At 30.0% G+C, this 26,292-nt stretch overlaps 1 protein-coding gene across 4 annotated transcripts in view; it reads right to left on the bottom strand.

The window, feature by feature from the left end:
* LOC107451476 (uncharacterized) overlaps positions 1-26,292 on the bottom strand; it is a 46,391-nt gene that overhangs the window by 7,399 nt on the left and 12,700 nt on the right. For all 4 annotated transcript variants that reach the window (XM_016067587.3, XM_016067588.3, XM_016067590.3 and 1 more), the window contains 11 exons: positions 24,909-25,043; positions 23,264-23,347; positions 22,621-22,720; positions 18,026-18,277; positions 17,000-17,101; positions 15,253-15,427; positions 9,552-12,612; positions 8,205-8,260; positions 6,828-6,882; positions 3,620-3,881; positions 3,081-3,143 (listed from right to left, as the gene is read on the bottom strand). In XM_016067587.3, coding sequence (XP_015923073.1) covers positions 3,081-3,143; positions 3,620-3,881; positions 6,828-6,882; positions 8,205-8,260; positions 9,552-12,612; positions 15,253-15,427; positions 17,000-17,101; positions 18,026-18,277; positions 22,621-22,720; positions 23,264-23,347; positions 24,909-25,043 — 4,345 coding nt within the window. The remainder of the gene's footprint in view (positions 1-3,080; positions 3,144-3,619; positions 3,882-6,827; positions 6,883-8,204; positions 8,261-9,551; positions 12,613-15,252; positions 15,428-16,999; positions 17,102-18,025; positions 18,278-22,620; positions 22,721-23,263; positions 23,348-24,908; positions 25,044-26,292) is intronic.

Here is a 26,292-nt window from a genome sequence, read left to right as displayed (position 1 = left end):
GTGGCCGATCTGCTTGATACAGTTTCAAAAAAGGTGAAACTAGCTCCGACACATTTAAGAAAAAGTTCAGCTTAACAAGAATTAATTTGCCTTTTATTGCTTCTTGTAAAGTTAAAAATGATTTACATTTCACTTTTCTAAACTTGCCAACATTTTTCACATAAGATTTCAGATCATTCCAAAGCAATATTGCTCTTTCAGCTGCAGGTGCATTTTCCAGATAACGGTGGTTACAAAATTTTAGTGGTAATTTGTTCTCAGTTGATTGATTAATAAAATCTTCTTTTCTTGTGGGTGAATCTTTAAAAAAGATAGAAGATTGAGCTCAGGATGGAACCAATGAGCCATTCTGTTTCAGATTCACCTTTGTAGAATGCGTTATTTAAAATATGAAGCCCACAACTTCCTATTGCATTGCATTGAACACCATGTTCTTTTAACAAATCTTCTTGAATATTATTATAAGACTTCCAATTGACAGCAGGACTGTCCATAGAAATCTGAAATAATTTCTTAAGGTCTACATTTTTGACTGATGCATAAAAGCAGGCTAAAAGGTCATCTGCTACAGAATGGCCCAGAAAAGCTGATGTTAAGTATCGCGTCTCTACAATGTTCTTTACTGGGTTCCAAAAGTGGATATGTATATCCAACTGCTTCTGCTGTGTCGCTTTGTTCAAAGACTCATCAAAAAGCAATGTATAAAACTTGGCATTATCAATGCACTTCAGAAGTAGCATGCTAAAATGAGGTGCAAGTCCAAAATGACAGAGATATGCACACTTAGATTCACTGCAGGTAAAATGATGTAATATTGAACTGTCTGGAAACATTGTACTAAATAATTTTCCAGTGTCTTTGGAAGAATTGTAGGAGTAGTAGCTTTCTACAAGTTTTAAAGCCTATAAAATCTCAGAAGAAAGAACTTCTTTCCCCAAAGCCCAAGAATCTTCTAAAAAGATGGAGGCAGCAGGAGAGCTGAAGGCAACAGAATTTAAGGATTTAGGGAAACCGATTTAAGGAATCCGATCACTCAAAAAAATTTTCAAAACGTCAAAATAAAAAATATTTATCACTTTTTTAGCACTCAGAAGAAATTTTAGCACTTTTTAGGCCCTAAAAAAGTTGGGGGAAAATTTTAGCACTTTTTTAGGACATTTTAGGACAGCAAGAACCCTGATTTGTTAGTGGCAAACGTTTAGTGAGACCTGAGTATGCCTCCACGACGGAAGAATAAGAAATTCAAGCAACTTACGGAGTTTGAACGAGGGAGGATAATCGGCCTTCGAGAAGGAGGATTTTCCTATCGCGCAATAGCAGCTCGTATGCAGCGGAACAGTTCCACAGTGATGCGAGTTTGGAAGCAGTGGACCGACGAGCACCGAACAACTCGAAAAACAGGCACTGGACGACAGAAGGTGACGTCAGAGCGCGATGATCGACACCTGCTCCGCATGGCGGTGAATGATTGCACAGCTTCCTCCAGGCAGCTGGCAGCACATTGGTCTACTGCTACAGGTGTACAATTGTCGGCTTCGTCAATTCGTCGTCGTCTGCTGCGCCGTGGATTGCGTGCAAGGGTGCCATTATACAGGATTCCCCTCACGGCGGATCATTGACGGCTGCGTCGGCAGTGGGCTCTTGAGCACAGAGACTGGCGAGCTGATTGGCACCAAGTTGTCTTTTCAGATGAATCACGCTTCAATTTGTGGACCCATGATGGCCGTGTTCGTGTTAGACGTTATGCCGGTCAACGCTGCCTTCCTGAGTGTATTATTGAACGACATAGTGGTCGAACACCCGGAGTTATGGTCTGGGGTGCGATTTCGTATCATGGACGATCCAATTTGATACGAATTGAGGGTAATCTCAATAGCAACAGATACGTCCGTGAAGTGCTACAGCCCGAAGTCGTTCCTTTCCTTCAAGGCATCCCTGGAGCTATCTTTCAGCAGGATAATGCACGCCCACATGTTGCGCGGACTGTTAGAGACTTCTGTTCAGCACAACGCATGCAACTTCTTCCTTGGCCTGCTTATTCGCCGGATATGTCGCCTATTGAGCACGTGTGGGATATGGTTGGTCGGCGTCTCACTCGTGATCCGCATCCTGCAGTTTCCAAAGACGAACTTTGGTTGCGCATACAAGCGATATGGAATTCTCTTCCTCAAGCAGATATTCAACATCTGTTTGACTCCATGCCACGTCGTATAGCAGCACTTATTGCAGCGCGTGGTGGCTGCACCAAATACTGATTTCGGACGCTTAATTTGTTTCTTTTGTTTTGAAAATTTCATCATTTATTTGTATCAGTACAAGTCGTTTCTGCATTAAATTTCATTTGATTCTGATGATTCTTTCATGGTGTTGCATTTTCTACAAACAGCAGTTTATATATATATATATATATATATATATATATATATATATATATATATATATATATATATATATATATATATATATATATATATATATATATATATATATATATATATATATATATATATATATATATATATATATATATATATATATATATATATATCCTATAATATAGGTATCATATACATATATGAAAGCTATGGACAGAAATTTGCAGTTTGAATTGTCAGTCTCAGGATATAGAAAATAAGTAATTTATGTTGCTTAAAAAAATTTCCTTCAATAATAAACTAATTATAAATACTGCTGAAACAATTCTTAAACTTTCCTTTTAAATTTTGCTAAGAATCTAAAGCTACTTATTCATAGCAGTTTATTTGGTTTTTCAATATGATTTGAATTTCAAAATCTCTAATCAAAATCAACAATTTTAGTTATGATAAATTGCTAATGTTTGCTAAAACTCTCAATTTTTACACAAAATAAACATTTTATCAGTGCTTTTAAATAAATAGTTTCTAAAAAACTGCTGCGAATTGATTTTTAAAAATATCGTAACTCCAAAAAGTATTACTTTATTTTCTCATTGAAACTGATTTAGATCATTAAACACGCACACAGAAAAAATCATGAATATTATATTACATAATACACGAATAAGAGATCCAAAAAAAAAAAAGTTTTTCCAACTATACCTTTCCTTTCAGCACTTTTTAAAGGTATTGATGCAGTCTCTGGTGTTTGAGGCATAGGAGATGCTAAAAACATAAGTTGTTATACATAGTTGAAAAAGCGCTAATAAATAGAAATAGGTAATAGAAAAGATTAGTGCACAAAAACTAAAATTGATCTATTTTTTATTTAAAAAAACACAATTAATTAAAATATATACTCTCTATCATTATGTACAACTGAATGACAACATGGGAGTTTGTAAGAGTGGATAAAATCCCTTAAAATTTTTAAATTAGGAGTAAGATGCAACCCATCAAAACTAAAGACTCACAATCAGCAAAAAAATTTTCAGAAATTTACAAAACTGTAATACTAATTCCCATGTTTAGTCTTTTAATTCAAGTATAATTGTCAATATCATCCTTATGCATCAAAAAAAAAATTTCTCATAAAATATAACACAAATAGATTATATGTATAAATAAGCCCTTTTTTTATATAATTCTCAAATTAGTTTAAAAAAAAAAAACAATAGATGAAACTATGTATTAAGTATTACCTTCTAACGTATCATCAGACAAACAACTAATCTCGTGCCTCATAAACGAAATGAGAGATGGTGAATCACTGTAAACAGGACCAGAGAAAAATACTTGTTCTGGAGTTCCAATGTGCTCTGTCAGTGATTCTGGGTGTTCTTCGACAGATTCTAGGATTCGCTTCTGACCGAAACACAATTTTTCTTTTTCAGGAGATTCTAATCTAAGCGTCATTTCAGATTTCATAAGGGTGAGTTCAGGTTCTTCCATTATTCCAGTCTCCTGAGCAAAAAGAAAATATATTTATAATTTTAAATAAAAATGATATATGTTCAAAAATAATCACTTAAGATTTGCAGATTCAACTTAATTCTAACAATTACAGTAGCAACCACCAACCCATAGGCAGAAGATCAGCCCAGAACCTTATTGCAGGCCCCATGACAGAATCGCGGCGACACAGCGATATTGTCGCAGAATGTTGCTGAGTTCTTGCAGAAAGAATTTTCTGTTAGGAAGTAAGGAATTTTGGTTTTCTTTTCGGCAGAAATTTTTTTTTCTCTAAAATTATATTTAAAAGATGCCTTTTTAGCACATCAGAGAGGAAAGAAATGTTTCTGATTTTTCTATTCTAATTTAAGAATGAAAAATATAGAATAATTAAGAAAGAAATTTCTTTTCTGCAGAAATGTTGAACGATTTTTTCCCCTCCAGAAATCATTCTTTCGACATGCTTATTATGCGCCAATATTCTTGTTATTCAACGCTCTATTTTCATATTTTTAAAAGAAACAAATCTGGATGTTTTTTATATAATTTAATTATACTCGAAACTTAAGCCAATTATTTACTTTTACTGTGACGATTTCACCGTTTTTCGGCTTTTTATTACATGTGCTATGCTACTGAATTCCATGGGATTTTTTAAATTTCTGTTATTTTTTAGTCAATATTATTTCTACACATAAAATTTAAATTGCGCTATTAAATAATCTCTTTTTGACGCTCTCACTTTATGCCGATACTACCACAAATCCATATAGTGTTTAGATTGTATTTTCGGCAGTTTATTGATATTGATTTTCCCATGATTTTTAAGTATCCCGATAAATTTCTGACAATATGGGGAATTCGAATTGTGCTTATGAATATTTAATTTTTAAAACAATGATTCTATCGTTTTTATTTTTTTTTGGGGGGGGCATTTATTTCACACAGTCCTTAAAATCCTATATTTTAAATACGATATTTATTACAACCGAATCTCGAAACGAAACAAGCATTTAGTACCCCCCCTCCACCTTGAAGAGTCCGATCAGCGTGATTTCGCTGTCGATCTTGTTTTCAGCAGTCACTGCTACGGATTACAAGATTTTTAATTTTTTTTTGATGAGATGATGTTTTACGAAAAGCGAAAAAAGAAATAATTAGTGTGATTTCTTCGTACAAAATGGAAGAATCTCGCCATTGTATTAGAATAATATATATATATTAAAAAAAAACATTACATATTCATTTAAAAATTAAATTATTTTATTCAAAAGTTTTTTTTTATTGTGAACGCAACGTTTCTGTTACTTCAAATTCAATTAATGACGTGCATACTTGTTATTATTAAAAGCATCTTGCAGAAAGATATTAGTGCTAGAGAGGTTTGTAGCAGAAATCCCAAGAAAATTCTGCCACAGGGATTGCAGGAATGAGTTTTTTTACTTTTTTTTTAATCTTAAAATAAATACTGGAATAATTTCAATGTTGAGAGTAATTTGATGCTAAAACTATCCACTTTTGATCCAGATTGTCATACTGACTCTTTTATAGAAGACAAAAAGCATCAAAAATTCCATAAAGATTATTTTAAAAATTTATCCAGATTGTCATACTGACTCTTTTGTGGAGGACAAAAAGCGTCAAAAATTTCATCAAGAGTATTTCAAAAATTTGATCAAATGTTTTGTAATTTTCAATTCTGACAGCAAGTGCATATACCTATGAAAAGTGTGTATAAATAGGCACCTATTACATAATAACCAATGTGTGTGTATTTATGTATATATTTTCGCAATGCATACATTATGTCTATTTGTCAAATTTTTTACTTGTATGTTTAATAGTTAGTGGGTTTCAAAGTTTATTTTCCATGATTGGTGGTCTCTTAGAAGATTACACAATCACAATTTAAAAGATTAGGAGCTGCTAAACTAAAACAATAAAAATTAAACTTAATAAAAAATAAATAAAAACATTTACACTCTCCTTTGCCTGTTGCAATAAAACACTTTGTTACATAAATTTATTTTTATTTGTCTAAATTTATTAAATGATAAAATAAAAATTTTAAAAACTGTTTTTCAAGTGAATTAAAAAGAACATATTTAATTATTCATGCTATTTTTTTCTTATTATTATTATTTTAATCACATACTTAAAATGAAAAGGGGGTGCATTACTTTCTTACTAAATTTTTATCATCAACAAAATTCCCTGCATACTTTTCAAAAGTGATGCGCAATTTAGGTCTGAAAAAATTAAAATTACTTTCTCCTTTCTAATTTACTTGAAGTTTTTTTTATCTCTTCAATTTAATACACTAGAACGACATTTCCCAACGTGTTTCAACATACTTGTCAGATCACTTTATGAATATCTACCTCATTTTTTTCAGAATCTACTACTAACTGAAAATCTACCTGAAATTTAATAAAATTTACTATCAGGCAATTCAATAACAAGATAACTGCATTTCCTTTGGCATTCCACTTTTCATAACAAACCAATTGTTTCAATGGCATTAGATAGGAAAACAGCATATTTAGTTTTACACTAGCAAAGCAATCAAAAGATGAACAAATAATTCAGAAGTTTATGCATGATGATGGCAATACCAAACAGCATGGCGTACTGGCCGTTTTAACTTTCCAGGCAAACTAGTTATAATTTGAAGCTGGTTATATATATGACACTACCGACAATATATGGTATCATAGAAATTGTTCATTAGCATCAATGCACTAACCATTTATAATATAATATTTTAAATTAAATTCAAGAATATAATACTTAATTATATCTATTATAATTATTTATTATTAAATACATTTTTTAGGCAGATAAAAAATTTTAATTTAAGCAACTAAATCACACAGTACAGTTGTAAACTTTAAAAACATGTTTAAGAAATGATTTAAATGCTTTCAATAAATATTTTTAAAAAAAAATGTTATTTACTTCAGTTATTTCTTCAAATGTTTTTCTTGCAGTTGACTGGTAACTTGAGTTGTAACTAGAAGTGCACAAAAATCATAATCACCAATAACATTATTTCAATAACTATAAAATTTTCTAGAGTTAGACCAATGTGACAAATTCTGATCCTCTGTTAAAGAATTTATATACAAAAACGGCAATTTTAAAGCTCAAATAACTAGTAGAGCATTTTGCCACTAGCTATGTACTTTATCCAATACAGTAGTCTCAATAGTTCAAGTCTCGGCTGTTCGAGTTTCCCAATTGTCCGAGCTATGGGGGGGAAAGGTAGTCTTGCTCTCAAATAATGACAAACACACACACAACACGTGGAACAATTATTACAATTGATTATATGACTATTACTACAATTAAATGTTGAAAAACGACATTGTGTGTTTAACACTCTAAAATATATAAATAGTGTGTTTGAACAAAAAACATTAGACAATTATTTTTAAGTAAAATTAACCTGATGTAGTAATAATGAATATTGTAACTTGGTTTAATGTAGTAAATGTTCCCTGATCCTCTAATGTAATTATATTTTCTTTAAATATAATATATTTTTCAACTAAATACTAAAATTTAAAAATAGCTTTGTTTCTTTTCATGGAAATATTTATTAAATTTTGAGTTTTAAAAAATTCGAGTTTCTGAAAGTTTGAGGTAGTCTTGGTACTCTCCACCTAGAATTATCGAGACTCTACCGTACATATAAGCTTACAATAGCAAAAAGGTGAAGAAAGCAAAAATTAATAAACACTAATTTGAGCTTCATTTATGATGTTTTTGCTTTAGTCTATATAGCACAATTAATTACCCTTTCTTTTATTATAAATAACCTTAATTTTTTAAAAAAGGATGGGGGAAAATTAAACATTTACGCCACCAGAGCACAAAATCACTATATTGAGTGAAACTAACATCATAACAATAATCATAATTATGAAATCATACCCAGATAACTTAATGAAACAATGTCATAATCTTAGTCTGGGGCAAAAACGAAATGAGGTAAAAGGGGGAAAGATTACTAGGTCACACTGGTGGGGAGGGACAGGTGAACTAAAATCTTTTTTTTTAAAACCAAAATGAATATTCAATTCTCAAAATAGGAACAATTCTTACAAAATGAAACAGATTATTGTTCATTCTCTGAATGATATATTTATATAAATTTTAAGTAATTTGGAACACACAACAAAATATTTAATAAATTAAATTGAAATCTGTATAAAATAGATATAACAGTTATATTATTACAGTTAAAAAGTTTTTATAGATATGATAACTATAAAAACTTTTAAATTGTTTAGAAAAATTTATTTATATTTAATGAGAAAATCTGATACTAACCTGATAGGAATAACGTGATGTTGAATAATGTTTTTAAGAATTTTTGATGACAAATTCTGAAATTGAAGAATTATAGTATTAAAAATTATTTTACAATAATTTTAAATGACAAAAAAAAATACTAGGAACAGAAAAACAGATCCTATATATTAATTGTGGTTAAATTTTTCATTTCTGCCTACAATTATAATTAATCAGTTTACTGAATAGTTTGGTATTTATATTTTCCATTTATAGCAGTTTAAGAAACCAATTCAAATGATTTAATAACAAATACCTATTAGTGACTATCCATGATATGAGAATATTAATAATTTATGAGATTATTAATGATTGTTGAGAATATAAATGATTAATATTCACATATCATAATATTTCAATTACAATTTTAAATAAACATTTATAGCAAACTAACAAATCCAAATAATTTATTAAAATAAATATTTACATCATTGAAATCATGTAAACAGATACTAAATTATACTTAGCACAACCAAGTAGAGTCTGTTACGGGCTCTATTTTAATTTCATATTATCTCAAATAAATGTTTTTCAGTTTCGGTTTCCTTATTGTTGTTTCTAATGTCAGCAAGTCTGCTTGGTGAAGCCAAGCGAATTTAAAATGGAGGGTGCATTTCTTGTTTTTCAGTGACGCTATCAATAACCAAGAATAAGATTTCAGCTAAACATACATCACAACCTGTTTATAGGGCGGCCACATTTATTTATCCACAGACTGAAATTTTGGCCTGAACCTGAGAACGATCAATATCTAATTCAGTACCTCTAGAGGTATTGATATGTTTTGGGAACATGGAGGACTTAATGAGTCGACAGATTTAACGTGCACCAGTCACCATTTACAACATGAGGAGTGGAGTGTTTGGCAGGCGAGGATTGAACTTACAACCTTTTAGTTATAGGGCCAACGTCCTACCAACCATGCTATCGCGGCTTCACTATTATTTATTAGCAACCATTTTTTTCTCCTTTTTTTGATTTCTGAAAATAGTATACTCTTAAAGTAGTATTGACAGATAACAAAAGAAGAAAATTTCTGAAAAATTACGAGGTGGAGTCAATTTTGTGATTGGTCTTGCATAAACACAAAGCTTTAAATTTTGAAATATATATATATTTTTTTAAGCTGTAAAATTATAAAAAAAAGGGTTACAAACACCTACTAAGGAAACTTTATAAAATAACACTTACGGACAATAATTGAAAATTGTGGGTCCATAATGAATCCCACTTTGCTTGCAACCATCTTAAAGTAAGAGCTAAACATCTTAAGTGTGCAAAGAATAAACTTTATATAGCTTCAATAAAATATTTTCAAGAACATACCTCTTTAGTTTTATCAGCAGATGAATTATTTCTGGTTGGGTAGTGAAATTTATCATTCAAAGTCAAAACTAATGTCTCTAATTTATTTTTAGATCCATTGCAGTTACTCAAATGACAATCCTTTCCATTTGATACCACATTTTTGGAATTTGGGCTTGTGCTTTCAGCAATTTTAGAATCTGGAAAGTCACCAGGTGACAGTTTTGGAACAAATTCAGCAGACTGGCAAGGTACAGCCATAATTTTCCCACGGTTTTTATTACAAGGTGCATCTAAATGTATTTCTATTCCTTCAAGCTGTGGTACAAAAAAATCTGAACCACACTTTTTGGCACCATCTTCAAAAGCTCTGTTTACTGCAATTTTATCTTCAATACATAACTCAGCAGCATTTTTTGAGTTCAACAGAAATTTTGTACTTTTTTTATCTTTAGAATCCAAATAATTGTTATGTCTCAGTTGTGCATCAAATCCTTCAGACTGAGACGACTTAATTTTGTATGAGTTTGCTTCACTATTTTCAACCGATTGCAAATCTTTTTCATGGAGCTGGGGCACAAAAAAACCCGAACCACAACTTTTTGCACAATCTTGTGATACTACCTCCGTTGATTTCTGGGCATGGTTTTCTTTTTCAACCAAACCACTTTTAGCGAAAGTAAGTTTATTCGCATTACGTGCTGCATCAGCTATAATTTCCCCTATCTGATTCTGTTTAAAATGAGACCCATCACCCATTGAAAAATTGTACTGAAAATAATGTGGATCACTTGGCGATTCCATATCAGGATTTAAGTCAGAAAACAGATATTTTGCATCAGTTGTCACACGAAATTTATGAAGTACATTCAAAAGTGGGTCTAAAAGGCTACTTTTAGATGAGGCAGAACTGTTATTAGAATGTAAAGAATGGAGGGAAAGGGTTTCTTCTAACAAGGGTACTGAAATGCGAGTGTTAAGATTACCCGATCTTGGATACTCCGGGCTCTTAAATGTCTCACTGGAATCCTCTGAATAAATTGACTCATGCTGATATTTAATATTTTCATCCATAACTTCACCACCTCTAGATTTAAAAGGACTATGTGGTCCAGAAGTTGCAGGGCTAGATATGTAAGACCCAGGTGTGATATTAGTAAAACTTTCAGCACTATCTTCCTCTGTCACTGTGCCAGATGGGATCCTTCTTTGAAGCTTTTTTGATGAATCAGGAATGGGTCTCGGAACAATTCTTTCTTGTGAATGACTGCTTTGCTCATTGCTAGATGAATAAGAGAAGTGTGTGGGGGGCTTCATACTACTTGAACTGTCTGATATGTTTTGATCGCATGCATGAGTCAATTTTTTATGAGCATATTTTTCACGTGACATGGCAACTTTGTCCTCTTGAGGAGACTGTGTGGATGAAGATATATAGGAGCGAGGTGCCTTGAAACTCCCACTACTGCTTTCATATTGTTTTTCCAATAATGCATCTACTTTATCAAGAATGCCATCTCGAGGAGAATGACTTGAAGATATGTAAGGTGAGGCAGGTTTGAAACTTCCACCACTGCTATCAGGTGAAACGACTTGCTTGGAGCCATGGTTTTTGGGAGCTATTTCTTTATCTTCAATTGGAAGTTTAGGGGGAAATGATGGAGCGTCCATATAGCTTGACTTAAAAGGTGTCATTTCAAAGCCACCATGGTATTTTATAAATCTATTACTTTGTTTCACAGTGCTTACATCTTCGAAATATTTTGGCAGAGTGTCTACATCAGTCAAATATGGAGGTCTTCTATAGGAATCTTGAAAACTAGACGAGTAAGGTGTTCTCTGAGAAGCCGCGAGAAGTGATGACATGCCAGATTCAGTTGTTATAGTTCTGTGCTCATGTAATTCTCTACCAATCCGTGTTAAAGATGGTGGATGCCTCGGAGTTGATGTTTCTATATTCGATTTAGGAGTTTGAAGATCTTCAAGAGTTCCAGAAACTATGGGTAATGACTCTCTGATTCTTTTTGAATCAGTTGTATCTGAAACAAATTTTATACTCTTAGCTAATTCCGATATTTTGGAAGAGGGTGGCTCTAGGAGACTGACAGGTGAAACATCCATATCTTCAGGACATTTTCTATCTCGAACGCGATCTCTGCCACCTGTACTCAACTTTTTGAAAGATGAACTCAGGTCAATAAAAGAAGGAACTGTATCGTTCGTATAAGCCGAATCGATTTCAAGAATTGTACTTAAATCACGAAACCTATGGGGATCACGGGATACTTTGTCATTTGCAGCTTTCGTGGGAGGTGTAATGACATTTGTAGATTTAAAATAAAATTCTTGGTCAGTTTTTACACTATTTTCTTCTCTCTGATATGGCAGTCCACCCCAGTAAAGAGACATAGGCACTCTAGGATTTTCTGGTGATGATGATTCTAAACTCACTGAGCCCTCAAAAGAAGATCGATCAAGAAGTTTTGGACTTTCTTCTTGTGATATCCCAGCAGATGAACTTGCTTTTGCTTCTTCCATTCTCTTCTGATAAAAAGAGGAGCTCAGTCGGTCACTTCTAGTCACTGCGTCATCAACATCACGAGAAGTACATGGTGTAGATGCTTTTATGTAATTATTTTCTAGGTATTTATCAGCTACTTTTTTGACATAATAAGCAAGTTTCGATTTTCTCAATGATTGGTCAAGAATCTGCCGCCCATCTGGTTTCTCGGTCGTGGGCGAGACTTTCGTTTGGTCCAACTTTTTAGTGGGAGATACCTTTTCCTTTGGGAATAGTACAGCATCAGGTTTTGAGGTGGTGTCCAATTCTATAGGTGCTTTTGATAAAGGAATGCAATCTTTAGGGGGTGTAAGCACCTTAGTAGAAGTGGTAGCATAAAGAGGATCTCTGGGTCTAGATAAACTTGGCATACCATGATTAGAAGGAAGAGAAAAGTAACTAGTTGAAGACCAGTTTTCTGAGTGAGAACTTGATTGATTGTTTTCCAACAGAGTCCGTTCACGATCCACCGAGTACTTGCCCAAACCGTTTTCATGCGACATAAGTTTGGACCCTAAATTCCTAAAAGAGAAAAACAACAAAATGATTCTATGGGTTCAAAATAAAAATGTTTAATAACAGAAAAATGTTTGATAGTGGTACATAATCTGCAGCCCAGAGACCAAATACAACATTAGACTGAACCATGTTTGACAAACTGCCTTCCCACAAAAAATTAACAAAAGCTACATAACTAGCACAGCAAATTTTATCAACCTTTTAAATTAATTTTGATAAACTTTAATTACATTAAAATTTCTAAATGAAGAGCCACTAATTCGAGGTTACAAAAGATTTAAATTTTTTGACAATCCAGTTTTCAAAAAAAATTTTTTTTTAACTGAAACATGTTCAATAGAAATATTATGCAATGATTTATTTAAAATTTTAAATGATCAATTTTGCAATAAAAAAAAGAGTAAAATTTATTTTTCATCCAAGAAATTTTAAAACTAGATATTTAATTTGACTAAATTTTCCTAAAATATGAAACAAACTTGCAAGAAGACAAAAAATAAAATAAAAGAGCAACTTTTCAACAATTAAGTCATCATAAGAAAAATAATAAAAAAAACTAAATAAAATATATAAAAAAACTAAATAAAAAAAACATTATACAAATAATCTGTATATAATTAAAATTAAATCATATTTAATCAAAGGACAAATGTTTTTGAGAATAAAAAGAGAAAAAGAAACGAAGAAAAACTATAATAATGCAATAAGTTAATATTTACTATTTTTGAAAAATGAATCATAAATAAGACGGATATATCAATAAAAAATATAAATTACAATGGTAAAACTGTGAAATTAATAAAAAGAAAATTATTTTAATTATAAGTACCAAAACTAAACTAGCAAATATATAAGTTAATTGATGTTATTCATTTAATGGAAGCTAAACCAAAGATTTATTAAAAGCACTAAACTACAAAAAAAAAAAAATTTACTAAAAAAAGGCTCCTTTATAAATTTTTAATTTTTAAAGAACTGCCCCTTCCCGAAATTCAAATTTGTAAAAATGAAGCTTTCACAAAATTTCACTTTATAACAATAATCAGATAAAACTCTTCCCTGTTGGATACTCTGAAAAAATGGTTGGAAATGACGTGTTTTATTACAGCCTTTTCACGAATCGAACGAGTCAACACTCGAATTCAAAATCCGCTTGTAATAGCACGTTAAAAATATTGGAGTTTGGAAAACCTTGTGGAAAAGGAAGAAAAAATTTTAATCCACCAATGTGAAGTTACGATGGAATTACCCCGAATCGAACATGTCAAAGAGTGATAATTTAAATTCGAATGTCGTCGACATAGAAATAAAAATATCAGCAATTCAGTGAGAAAAGAGCTCAGAAAATGATAAATAACAGTGGAAAAAACTATCACCAAACATTGTGAGATTAAGATGGAATCGTAACAAATCAAACACGTCAGAAAGAGATAATTTGAAATCAAGATTCTCATGTCATAATAACATTGTACTAAAAATATTGGAATTTGAAAAACTAAGTGAAAAGGGCTGAAAAAATAATAAATAACAGTCGAAAAAACTATCAAACAATGTCAAATTACGATAGAATCGCCACAAATCAAACTCATTAGAAAGTCATAACTCAAAATCGAAATTCAAACATTGTAAGAACTTTGTATTAAAAATATCAAAATTAGAAAAATAATGTTAAAGGAGACGAAAAAAATAACTGCTAATAAAATTACCATCAAACAACAAAATTATGATGGAATCATCATGAATGCTTTATAAATTCCAAGTGGAGCAGCCATCCCCAAAAATTCCGTAAGTTCTTAATAACAAATTTAAATAAATTCATTAATCAAGTGATAGAGCATAAAGGAAATTTACAATAAAAACATTAAAGATTGGTAAGAGATTATAAAACAATATTCATCACAATAAATTTCTGATGCAAAAATAAGAATAAACAATCTGAAGTCCGTTCACCCTTCTATCTGTTATAGAATCTAACAACCAATAACCCTTTTCCAGATGAAAGTTCTTTAAGTCACAAAACCATGGCATGCTACGGTTCTGGGAAATTTAGCACCATGCCAGATGGGTGGAAACAAAATTTACTTAGAAAATGCGTTCAACAGGAAATGTTGGCGCAAAGATGGCACGTTTGGCCCTCGCTAAATCTAACTCCCGGAGTTTTTACACATTATTATGGATCAAAAATGTGAACTTTCCTGACCGTTCCCGGTAGCATAGCAACCCTGTAGTCAAATTGTTTCCAAATTATTAGCCGCAAAATAGCAATAAAATTCTGAGGCAATAGCAATAAAATTGCCCAGTCATATCATGAAAAACGCAATGTAATACAACATAGATACAAGAGAAATATAATATAGATACTAGGAACTATAATATAAATACAGGAATTCAAATGAATACAGTTACTGGAGAAATGGAAGAAGTTTCAATGATTCGCAGTGAAAATTTTAAATTTTACAATCCTTACATGAACATATTACGGTAAACAAAAAGCAACGTTATATTTTCAAATAAAATAAATTCTCAAAAGTAAACTCTTATACAATAGTATAGGTAGAATGGTGTTTATAACATTTTGTCAAAAAAAATATTTCCTAAACTCATTTCACACATTAATTATAATTATGACAGAAAATTATGCACCTTCTTTGAAAATCCATAATTCCACCCCTTAAGAGATCCACTTGAACACTCACTGATGTTGATGGTTTGTCTTCCTGCAAGGGTATATTACAAATTTCTACACTTTTATCTTCAGTTGGTTGTTTTAGAGTTTGAACTTCAATAGCTTTATCTGCTACAGTAGGCTTTACTTGATCTGCAAAATAAAACACACACATTTACAAATGAATTAGTTATAATTTAAACGGCTAATATGATAAAAATTGAAATACTAACCACGACTGTACAAATTGGAAAAGGATAACAAATAGAGAATAATGATAAAATGAAAATTACATAATGTAGTTTACTGAAATCAATCTGAAAATCAATCAATCTGAAAATCAATCAATTTAAAAATAAGGTATAAATGTATAGTCTTTAAACTAAAATAAGAAACAAAATGCAACACTTATTTTTAAAAGATTAAGATTTGTAGCGTATAAAAAATAATGCTATCAAAAGACTTGCGTGTTACATACAATTACTACTTTCACAACTTATTAAATTAATAATAATCACTAAAAGAATTCGCTACACTCTAATAATAAAATGCAACACAATGTTGCATATTTTTAGATAATGGAGACTGTAAATGAAAACTAGGAGTTTTTATTTTAAACAAAAGTTAACCAAATTTGATTAAAAAAAAGAACTTTTTAAGGGAAAAAAAAAAACTTTTTTTTTAAAGACAAAAATTCATCACTCAAATGAAAGAGCAGCACCCATCCCTTCTCTCAGATCAACAACAAACTCTCAGTTCTTTACTTTTATAACAATATAACAAAACACCCTTAACAAAGCCTAATAACACACAATGTTGAATCTCTTTAAATAACTTCAAGATTCACAGATTATTTTAGGAGCAAAATAATAGTTCATTTTTAACAAAACAACAAAATTACCATACAATAAATAAATTTACAATTTTCAGGAGCCACAACAAGATTCTTGCTTCATTTGAGGCATATTTAGGAGTTCAGCAAGTTCATATACTAAGATTCTTACATTTTAAAATAATGAAATAGTAAGATGGAAGAAAAAAAATTTTTCCTCAAAAATGTCTGCAAGTTTTTTCGTAGGATTTTTTTTACGTCCTTTTATTTAATTTCTAATCTTTGATAAAAACTAATAGTCTCACTGCTTTTAAGATATCAAATAACTTATCTTGATTTTAATCAAAACTATAAAATTAAATTCCTTATAGATATAACTTAAAAAGGGAAAGGAAACAGTTGCTCCTCTTTGGTATCCTATGCATGAAAAACTGCTGTGCTTAACCTTGCAGTATATAAACTTTGTCATAAAATGAAGCATAATGTAGCCAAGATAAATTTTTGAAATTTTGCTTTTACATGATTTATCTTTAATTTTTATTTTCTGACGAACTATATTATAATCTAATTTGATACTTAATAAAAAAAAAACTCTTCTATGGAAATTACAAAAATGTATATTTAAATTTTAAAATATGTATAAATTTGAAAAATGCAATTTTTTTTAATTAATTTGATTTAAAAGAAAATTATGGATTAATAGGAATATTATGAAATACAGGGATAAATAATTTCAAGATAATATAAATATCCAAATTAAAAAAAAAATTCCAATTAGAATGGATAAATAATTCTAATGAAAAAAATAACGCTATTATTATAAGATTTATAGTAAAACTGTAATAAAATTATAGTTCCAATTATAAATATATTAGAGCTGAAATAATTTTTACTTTGGCTTTCTTCAAGAAAGTGCATAAATTCTGCTTCATACAGTTCCTTTCTTTCAGCCCTCATTTTATCCAGTTCATTTATAATAGTCTGTAGCTCTTCACCTGCAATTAATTCATATTCATTCAAATATTTTTCTTCACAAGTTTAAAAATAAGTAAAATAACAGGCAGCTCTAAACTATTTTTTAATACTTTTTATCACACTTTTATTTAGTTAAAAATTATGATTTTTATTCTAAATAGAGACATGAGATGGGAAAAGAACAAAAAGTCTAAAAGTACCTATAAACTCAAATAATGAAAAAATTTAATAAAAAATTTTATGAAACAATCTTTTTTCTAAAAAATTATATTATATTCATACTTATTAAAACTTTTACTTTATGTGTACATTGACAGTCCAACAAACTGTTAGGCTTTATTCATAAATTATGAACAAAAAAAATAAAACACAGTAAAACAAAATAATGTAGAAACATAGATGAATAGACATTTAACATAGCATTTTCTTTTGATATTTACTCTCTGAAAATTTTCTTAAGTTTAGAAAGTTCGAAATTCCTCCAAAAGTCGGAAGAATATTATGCCTCGAAATAAAGTTTTTATTTTCTCTTCTTTTAAGAAATTTTATGAAAATAACTGTATAAAATTTTTTTTTTTTAAGGAATAGAAAAAAAATATTTTTTAAAAAAAGATGCGTGAATAATATGTAAACATAAAATAAACACAAAAGCAAATAAACTTGACAGATGTTATAAGTATACACTGATAAATATTATATGTTCAAACAAATAAATCTATACTGAAAAGAACATAAAGATCAAAGTATTTATAGATCCAAATGTAAAAATTTTTAATTTAAATGTGAATTTCAAGAATACAACAAATGTAAAAATATGAAAAACATTTTTAAAAAAAACAAGATTTTTATTTTAATTCCAAAGAACAGTTTTATACTATGGATTAGATACTAGTGCAAATAAAGGAAATTTTTTATAACTATTTTTATGAGTGTTGGATACTAACTAGAAGCAATTCCATCAGCAGTACCACCAGTAGCAGGTGGTGAAGCAATATATGCTGTATTTAGTTGATCATAGCTATCATCAAAGCCTGAAAAACGATTACCACAGCGGAATGCAGACTCATCTTCCAACAAATAAGAGTAGTTATCTCTCACGTATCGTGGAATGCAATCAACCAGTCTGTTTGAATCAACTTCTCTATATTTTTGCTCCCACTGATCTTCATATCCTTCTAAATCTTCAATGGCGTGTTCTAAACATGTAGAAAAAAATTAGTTAGCAAAAAATATATAAATCCTTTACAATTAAACATTACATCCAGTAGTGAAATGAATGGATAAACTTGTTTTGTCTTGAAGAATTAATGCAATTAACAGATAACCATGACCAGAAATGGAAAGTTTCTACTACAGTATAAAAGCTGCCCGAGAAGAAATAAGTTTCCTCCAACTCCAGCGAAAGAAATAGAAGAAACTCTTTTTCAAAGAGAAATATCAAACATTAAAACAATTTTTTAAACAATTCATAATTGCAATCTGTTTGACTGTTATAAGCCATTTAATATATCATTAAATAAGTGATAACTAAAAAAGAGATTGGAAAGAAAATAATTGTAGTTCCTCAGTACTATAGTTCATTAACAATAACACTCTGATTTACAAAACACTTATGGTTCAATTATCTCACAATATTTCTTTAGTATTATGAGATGATAGAACCATAAGTGTAGAAATTGGTAGTTTTAAGCATAACATGCACAATGTACCATAAGTGTAGAAATTGGTAGTTTTAAGCATAACATGCACAATGTTTGACTAGTAGTTTATACATTTGATATTGCTATTTAGACAACAGGGTTGCCACTCAAATCTGGAAGGAAAAAAAATTCCCTGTACATATTATACACAATATATTAAGAGGAAACAACAATTACTGTGCTCTTGTGTGAGCTATATTGGGCTCACTATATTTATTAGTTTCAATTGCTGGAAAAACAGCTGAACACATTTACATAATGCTATATTAAATAAAATAGTTTAGTATAGTTAAAATTCCATGGTTAAATATCCCATACCCGCTTTGAGTGGTCACCATTTTTTAAAAGACAAAAATGAGAAACAAAATTCCCTGTATTTTCCCAGTTTGTAAAGAAAAAATTAAAATTCCCTGTATTTTCCAGTTTTTCCCTGTGAAGTGGCAACTCTGGACAAGTAAAGTATAGTTTTTTACATATTCTTTATGCTGAAGCTAATAAAACCACACATTCATCAATGTGACTAATTTTTCAAAAAAGCAGGGGTGCTACTCGCAAAATATCAAATTGTCTCACCAGAAATTGCATTTCGTCTCAGTTAAAATCTCTTTTTGGCTCAGTTTGTCTCAGCTAAAATTATTTTTTGACTCAGTTTATCTCAGCTAAAATGACTATTAATCAGTTTGATAACAATATAAAGATAATTTTCAGGATCAATAAAACCATTAATAGCATACTAGGAGTACTACAATTATACATACATTCACTATTGCTAGGATTTTAAAAAACCTGCATATGATTGATTATAAGAGTCCACAAAATTGCTTTGAGAACTCTGTTGTTTTCATATATATTGCATTTATCATTTATGCCAATGAATAGTATCTGTTCCAGAATTTTACAAAGTAAATTTTAACTTTCTTATTATTTAAAATATAATGGTGTAACCTTTCTAAAAAGAAATATCTATTTAGTTTTGGTAATTCAAAGGGGAAAATACCCATTTTATTTTGAGCTCAAATTTCATCTCAAAATATATAACTATTCAGTTACAATGGAAGGTCTACAGATTTCAATAATTAAAAGAGAAATTCAGTAATTAAATAATGAGAGTTTAAGAAAATGTAAATAACACAAAAAAACCACTCTTTGATAGAATTCAGTCGGTGCAGTGAAATTTTGAAATATTTTAGGTAGGAATTTTTCAAGAAAATTTTAGGGAGCACTTCATAGCCAAAAATTAGCATATATAACATTTTTATAACAAACAGAAATATATAAAAACTATTATAAACAATTTAAAAAGACACATATAAATATACTTTTCTTTTTAAAATGACTTGCATCCCTTATTAAGTATAAAAGTAAACTTTTTAGTTGGCATTGACTAGTAGATTGAAACTTTCTTGCATTCACAAGATCAGTTAGTTGACTATGTTCTTTTAATTTATATAGCTAAATATACAATCATAAAATGTAATTATGAATGCACTTAGTAATCGTTTAAATGCAACAACTGTAGAAAAATATATCACATCTTTACAGTAACTAATTCAAGAAAAAACTTAATTCTACTTCTTTCTAGAATCACGATACTGGATTTTAAAATCGCGTGAATATGAATTGCGATATTGGGTTTTAAAATCGCGTGAATATGAATCGCGATATTGGATTTTAAAATCGCATGAATATGAATCGCGATATTGGATTTCAAAATCGTGTGAATATGAATTACGATATTGGATTTTAAAATCGCGATTTTGGATTTTAAAATCGCGTGAATATGAATCACGATATTGGATTTCAAAATCGTGTGAATATGAATCACGATATTGGATTTTAAAATAGCGTGAATATGAATCGCGATTTTTGATTTTAAAATCGCGTGAATATGAATCGCGATATTGGATTTCAAAATCGCGTGAATATGAATCACGATATTGGATTTTAAAATCACGTGAATATGAATCGCGATTTTTGATTTTAAAATCAAGGGAATATGAATCACGATATCGGATTTTAAAATCACGCGAATATGAATCGTGCGGTTGGATTTAAAAAACGCGAAAATACAAATAGCGATATTGAATTTTTAAATCGCGTAAATAAGAATCACGATGCATAATTTTTAGATCACGTGAATACGAATCGCAATGAGTAATTTTTAAATAGCGTACAAATACGAAAAACGAGATCTGATATTACAACTGCGTGATAACGAATCGCAATATTGGATTTAAAAATGCGTGAATACGAATTGCGACGTTGGATTTTAAACTCGCGAGAATACAGATCGCGATATTGAATTTTTAAATTGAGTGAATAGGAATTGCTAGTATGATTTTTAAATAGCGTAAAAAAAATCGCAACACGTAAGTTTTAAATCAGTTAAATACGAAAATCGATGATTGATATTAAAATCGTCTGATTAAAAATCGCGATTTTAGCATATTCCAGCGTAGTTCCTAATATTTAAAATTCCGAAAATCAGCCAAACAAAAAAAAATCAAATACCGGCGGTCGAAACGAAACGCTTAGACTCCTTTCCACTCTATAGCGGAAGTCGCGGTAATCCGACTATCGTTCTGGCAGCTAGGGTTTCTCTAATTGGACTCTCTAAAAATTTAACTTTTTGGAACATGGTCGGAAATTTTAAAAATTGGGAGAAAAAAGCGGATTTCCGCTTTTTTGCGGAAGTCTTTCATTCCTGAATAATTACGTGCACTGTACAGAAGAAAAAAAAGTAAGATAATAACCAATAGAATAAGGGAAGAATACCCTCTTTTTTTACAAGATCACGTGCATACGATACTGATTGCTACTCACTGCTGTACATAATCCAATTGTAGACACGAAACACATATTCTATATGCATTCCAATAGCTGATTTGCCAAACGAAATTTCTGACATTTAAATGACGTATTTAGGAGGCGTGAACGGCAAAATGCTCTCCAATGACTCACGCTGATGTGGATTAATATTTGAAACTGAATTCAGGTTTGTCAAATTTTGGACGTTTTGTCTCAGAATGGCGCAGCTTTGGCAGAAGCTGAGCTAAATGTCGCAAAATGGCACAGTTATGCCGTTTTGTCTCAGTTTGTCGCAAATGGCGCAGGCGTAGCACCCCTGAAAAAGTGTTTCGTAAATAAGAGTGTATTGTTAATTATTTAAGAACTACAGTACTGAGGAACTACAATTATTTTCTTTCCAATCCGTTTTTTAGTTATCAATTATTTAAAGATATATTAAATGGCTTGAACATTTATAACAGTTAAACAGATTGCAATTATAAATAAAGCATGATTTTTGAACTGTACTTTGCATGAATAAAATTCCTAACTCTGAAACTATTTATCTTATCGACAAAGATTTAATGCATTAAATTCAGCAACAACAAAAAAATATAATAATAATAAATTTAAAAGTGACTTGCATTGATAACAATATTAAATGCTTAAATCAGTAGAAGCAAATAGTACATTTTATATGCATAAAAATTCTTTCAACTTTTGAACTGTTTGATTTATTGACTTTAATTCACTTTGATTTAGCACAAAAATAATAAAGAAACATTATATTGCAGAATATATTGTAGCATCGTAGACAACTAAAAACTAAAGCATTCAGAATTTTTGATCAATGGTAAACATTTTAAAAGCCTTACGAGAGAGCTTGAACAAAGTGGCACTTCATAAGAACTTTTAAATCCTTTACACGTAGTTGTGTGTAAAATAACTTTAAATAAAATTTACAAAACTAATAATCATTACATAAACTTAGCTACTAATAGGAGAAATTTTCCTAAAAAGCGTAGAAAATTAGCAAACTTGTATAAACATACCTTTTGGGTTATTTTTATAAATAGTTTCAACCGCATCTTCCATTCTCACCTGTTCTTCACCATGTTTTAGTTTGTCAGGTGCAGAACAAGGTACAATGCCCTAAAAAATGCAATTGTTAAAAAATAATTAGTTTTTTAACTCCCTTTTTTGTACACAATAACAGAGAAGATATTTACTTTAAAAAAAAATTATGAAAAAATAATTATTTGTGAACAAAAACATTTTAAGATATCATAATAAATATTTTTGGAAAAAAAATTTAGAAGAAATTTTAATAAAATTATTTGTGTAAAGATGAAACAAAGTAAGATAATCAAAAACAATATATGAGAGCCACTGGCCAGAAATAAAACTATAAAATTTTGCTTGTTACTACATTGGAGCATCTTAAGTAACATAAATTAAAAAGATAACAAAAATTGTGATGATTTGTATTTTACACTGCATAGTGCTTCAATGTAGCATCAATACTTTATGCTATTTCAAGTACCGTAACATATTTGTGAATTTTAACGTTAAGTTTTATCTCTCATTATCAACCTCAAAGTTAACATTTGTAAAACAGTATTTATTCAATAAATATAGAACCAACAAAAATGTTTTATGTTAACAAAAAACATTTTAAAATATGCTCCAACTTACTCCTTTGGAAGAAATATGTTTTGCTTGTAGACGCCTGTTTGCCAGCTCAGCGTTTTGGATCTGTCTTAGTGCTTCATCACATTCCTGAAAAAATCAAAATAATAAATATACCAATAAATTTATTTTTTAATCAACTAAGGATATCATGAGAGGGTCGAATAGGAAAATAAGATTTCAAAAAATTACAGTAGCCATCATTTATTAAAGTCATTTTAAATCTGAGGACGCTCTGATTTGAAAAACATGCATATAAATCCGTTCTAAAGTTTTAAACTTTCAAAGTTGAATTTCATAAGTGCACCAAAAATTTTATATTGCTGAACACTATTACTAAACCTAATCTTCTCTGTCTTCTTTTCAATTTAGCCTTGGAAAGGTCTATCCAAGATTCTGGTATGAATACCAGAGTAATCATCTTCACCTAGTTCAAATTCTTGTTTATTCTGATGATATTATTGCCCAAACAAAATCAACATTAATGAAGTCATATACTGCTATTGGAAGAACAGCTACAAAAATACACTAAAGTTTTAATGAAAGTAAAACAAAATATACAGCATTAATGCAGTCTACCACTCTAGTTAGTTAAATAGTTCTTAAATGCTGCTACTGTAAAATATTTAAGTACAAAAAATTTGTTTGATTTCCTTAAAAAAAATATTATTTTAGCATTATTTTTCATCTAGTCACTAATAATAAGGAATTAACTTGATTTAAAACTACATCAAGCTTCGAGTAAAAGAAATCTTTTTACGTTATTAATAATATAATTCCTTTATTAGATTTATCTTATTATCTAATAAACTATATAATATTGTGAAAAATGTGAAAGTTATAATAATGTGCAAAATTTTCTTTCACTTCAGGCTTGATTAAGTTTTAATTTAAATAAATTACTTCCATTCATTTCTAAATTAGTCAATTAATTTATTTTCCATTTTAAATAATTCAACATAATTTTATAAAAGTGCCATCTAAGATCTAACTAACAAAAGTGATAGATTGCCAGCAACAATAATACCAAATACATGTCTGTGTGCAAAACATCAGTGAATTTCAATTTTTTAAATATTGAATTGAACTTTTATTTTTTCCAGTTAGTTCAAAGTAGAAAGTTTAAAAAAAAGTCAATTTAAAAAAGAAAATTTACAAAAGGATCATCCAATTTACATTCGAAATTCGATAGATAATAAAAGTGTACAAAGAAAATGAGAATTTCTCTTCTTCTCATTGGCACGACAGTCCAGGATGGGCCTTGGCCTTCTCAACAAGCCTATGCCAAGACATTTTTCCCTTAGCCATTATTATAATTTACTAAGATATGATATTATAATTCATTAAGTATAAAATTTTGCTTCTTTTGTTGTATTTTTAGTTATAAATAATCTGAAAAATCAAGAAAAAATGTTTGTAAAGTTTCGGTACCTGATTTTTTTTTTTTTTAAAAATGCATATCTTCCAGCTGACATGGTTAAAGTTTTCCTTTTTTTAACAATTTTCTTAAAAATGGAAGAAAAGAAAGTAACCAATAACTGTAAATTCCTCTAGCTTTGTGCTCAATATTTTAACACATAATTCAAAAAGTACTTACAAGGTACATTTATGTTTATTCTTATGAGCAAACTTGCTTAAATTTAAGACATACTTGTTTCATACGATCTTTTTTCAGAGCATCATTGTATCGCTTTCTTGCTTTCATATCATTTTCTGCTTGTATGCGCTCTCTTTCTTCTCTTTCCTCCTCAGTCAAAAAATTTTCTTTATTATCAAAGTCATAAGCCTAAATAAAAAAATGAACTAAAATAACATTTTAAAGAAAGGAAAAATTAGCATGCCTTATACAGAACACACCTTAGGGAGTGAGCAGGAAAAAGAGGCAATTAGGAGGCAAATTCCCATGTGTGTGCACAGGGCCGGATTTAAGCTTGGCGGGGCCCTAAGCTACTGAAAATGATGGGGCCCTTTTAAGTTCAATTCTATTTCTATACACCTAAAGTAAACTGTCGTATTTTTTATTGCTGAATATTATCATCATATTATTAAAAATTTGATAATATTGCTTGATTGTTAAATATATTGATTGTGATGGGACTGTAATGTAGAGCCTTTCTATTATTACACATATTTTTTGAACGAGGAAAAAAACGGAAACTCATTTTAAGAACATCATAAGCACAGAGTAAAGATTTGGTATGTTAGAAGAACCATTATATGTATTTGGAATTTTAAATTATTTTATTTTTTCGAATTTTTTTTTTTTCTAAATTGTTTTTTTTTAAACGTTACATTTCGCTTTGCTGCTCTATGACTTAGAAACATGAAATTATGAAGGTGTGTCTAAAATAAGCAAAGGAGTTAGAAAGAACATAAGAAAATACAATTTGATAATTAGTTTTTTTTTATAACCGCCGTTGAACAACCGACTTAATTTGAGTTTACGACTACAAATGTTTAACTCCGTATAATATTGAATAATCACCTTATAATTTTGAACTCAATCCAGAAGACAAGAGAATTGGATCAGTACCCAGAGGTACTGATTTGTTGTGAGAACTTAGAGGACTTTGTGACCACGGCAGATTTAACATGCACCAGTCACCATTTTATATATGGGTATTCTTCGGCCGGCTGGATTTGAAATCCAATTCTCACAAACACGAGTTCAACGCCCTGCCAACCAGGCTATCCCGGCCAAATTATTAGTTTATTTTATAATAGTCATTGAACAGCCAACCCAATTTCGAGTTTACGACTACTAATGTTCAACTTATTAGACTTCTAATTTTAAACTCAATTCAGAACACAAGGGAACTCCAGGATCAAGTATTGGAAGAAATTTTCGTCTTGGAGGGGGACGTTTTGATGGAACTGACCAGCATTTAAGTTACATGATGAGTAAAACCACAAAAGCTTTCCACTGTCAGTCTGACAACAAGGGGACCTATGATCCGTCTACCACTGAGGATATTTTACTTCGGCACAGTGGCTGGTGTAAGCCGGGTGTAGAATTCGTATCGACCAGTCAACAC

Source organism: Parasteatoda tepidariorum, chromosome 3, assembly GCF_982258835.1.
Source record: "Parasteatoda tepidariorum strain Cologne lab strain chromosome 3, Ptep-v5.0, whole genome shotgun sequence".
NCBI classification, from domain to species: Eukaryota; Metazoa; Arthropoda; class Arachnida; order Araneae; family Theridiidae; genus Parasteatoda; species Parasteatoda tepidariorum.
Note: the sequence above shows the minus strand (reverse complement) of the source record. Positions and strands in the feature narration are given on the sequence as shown.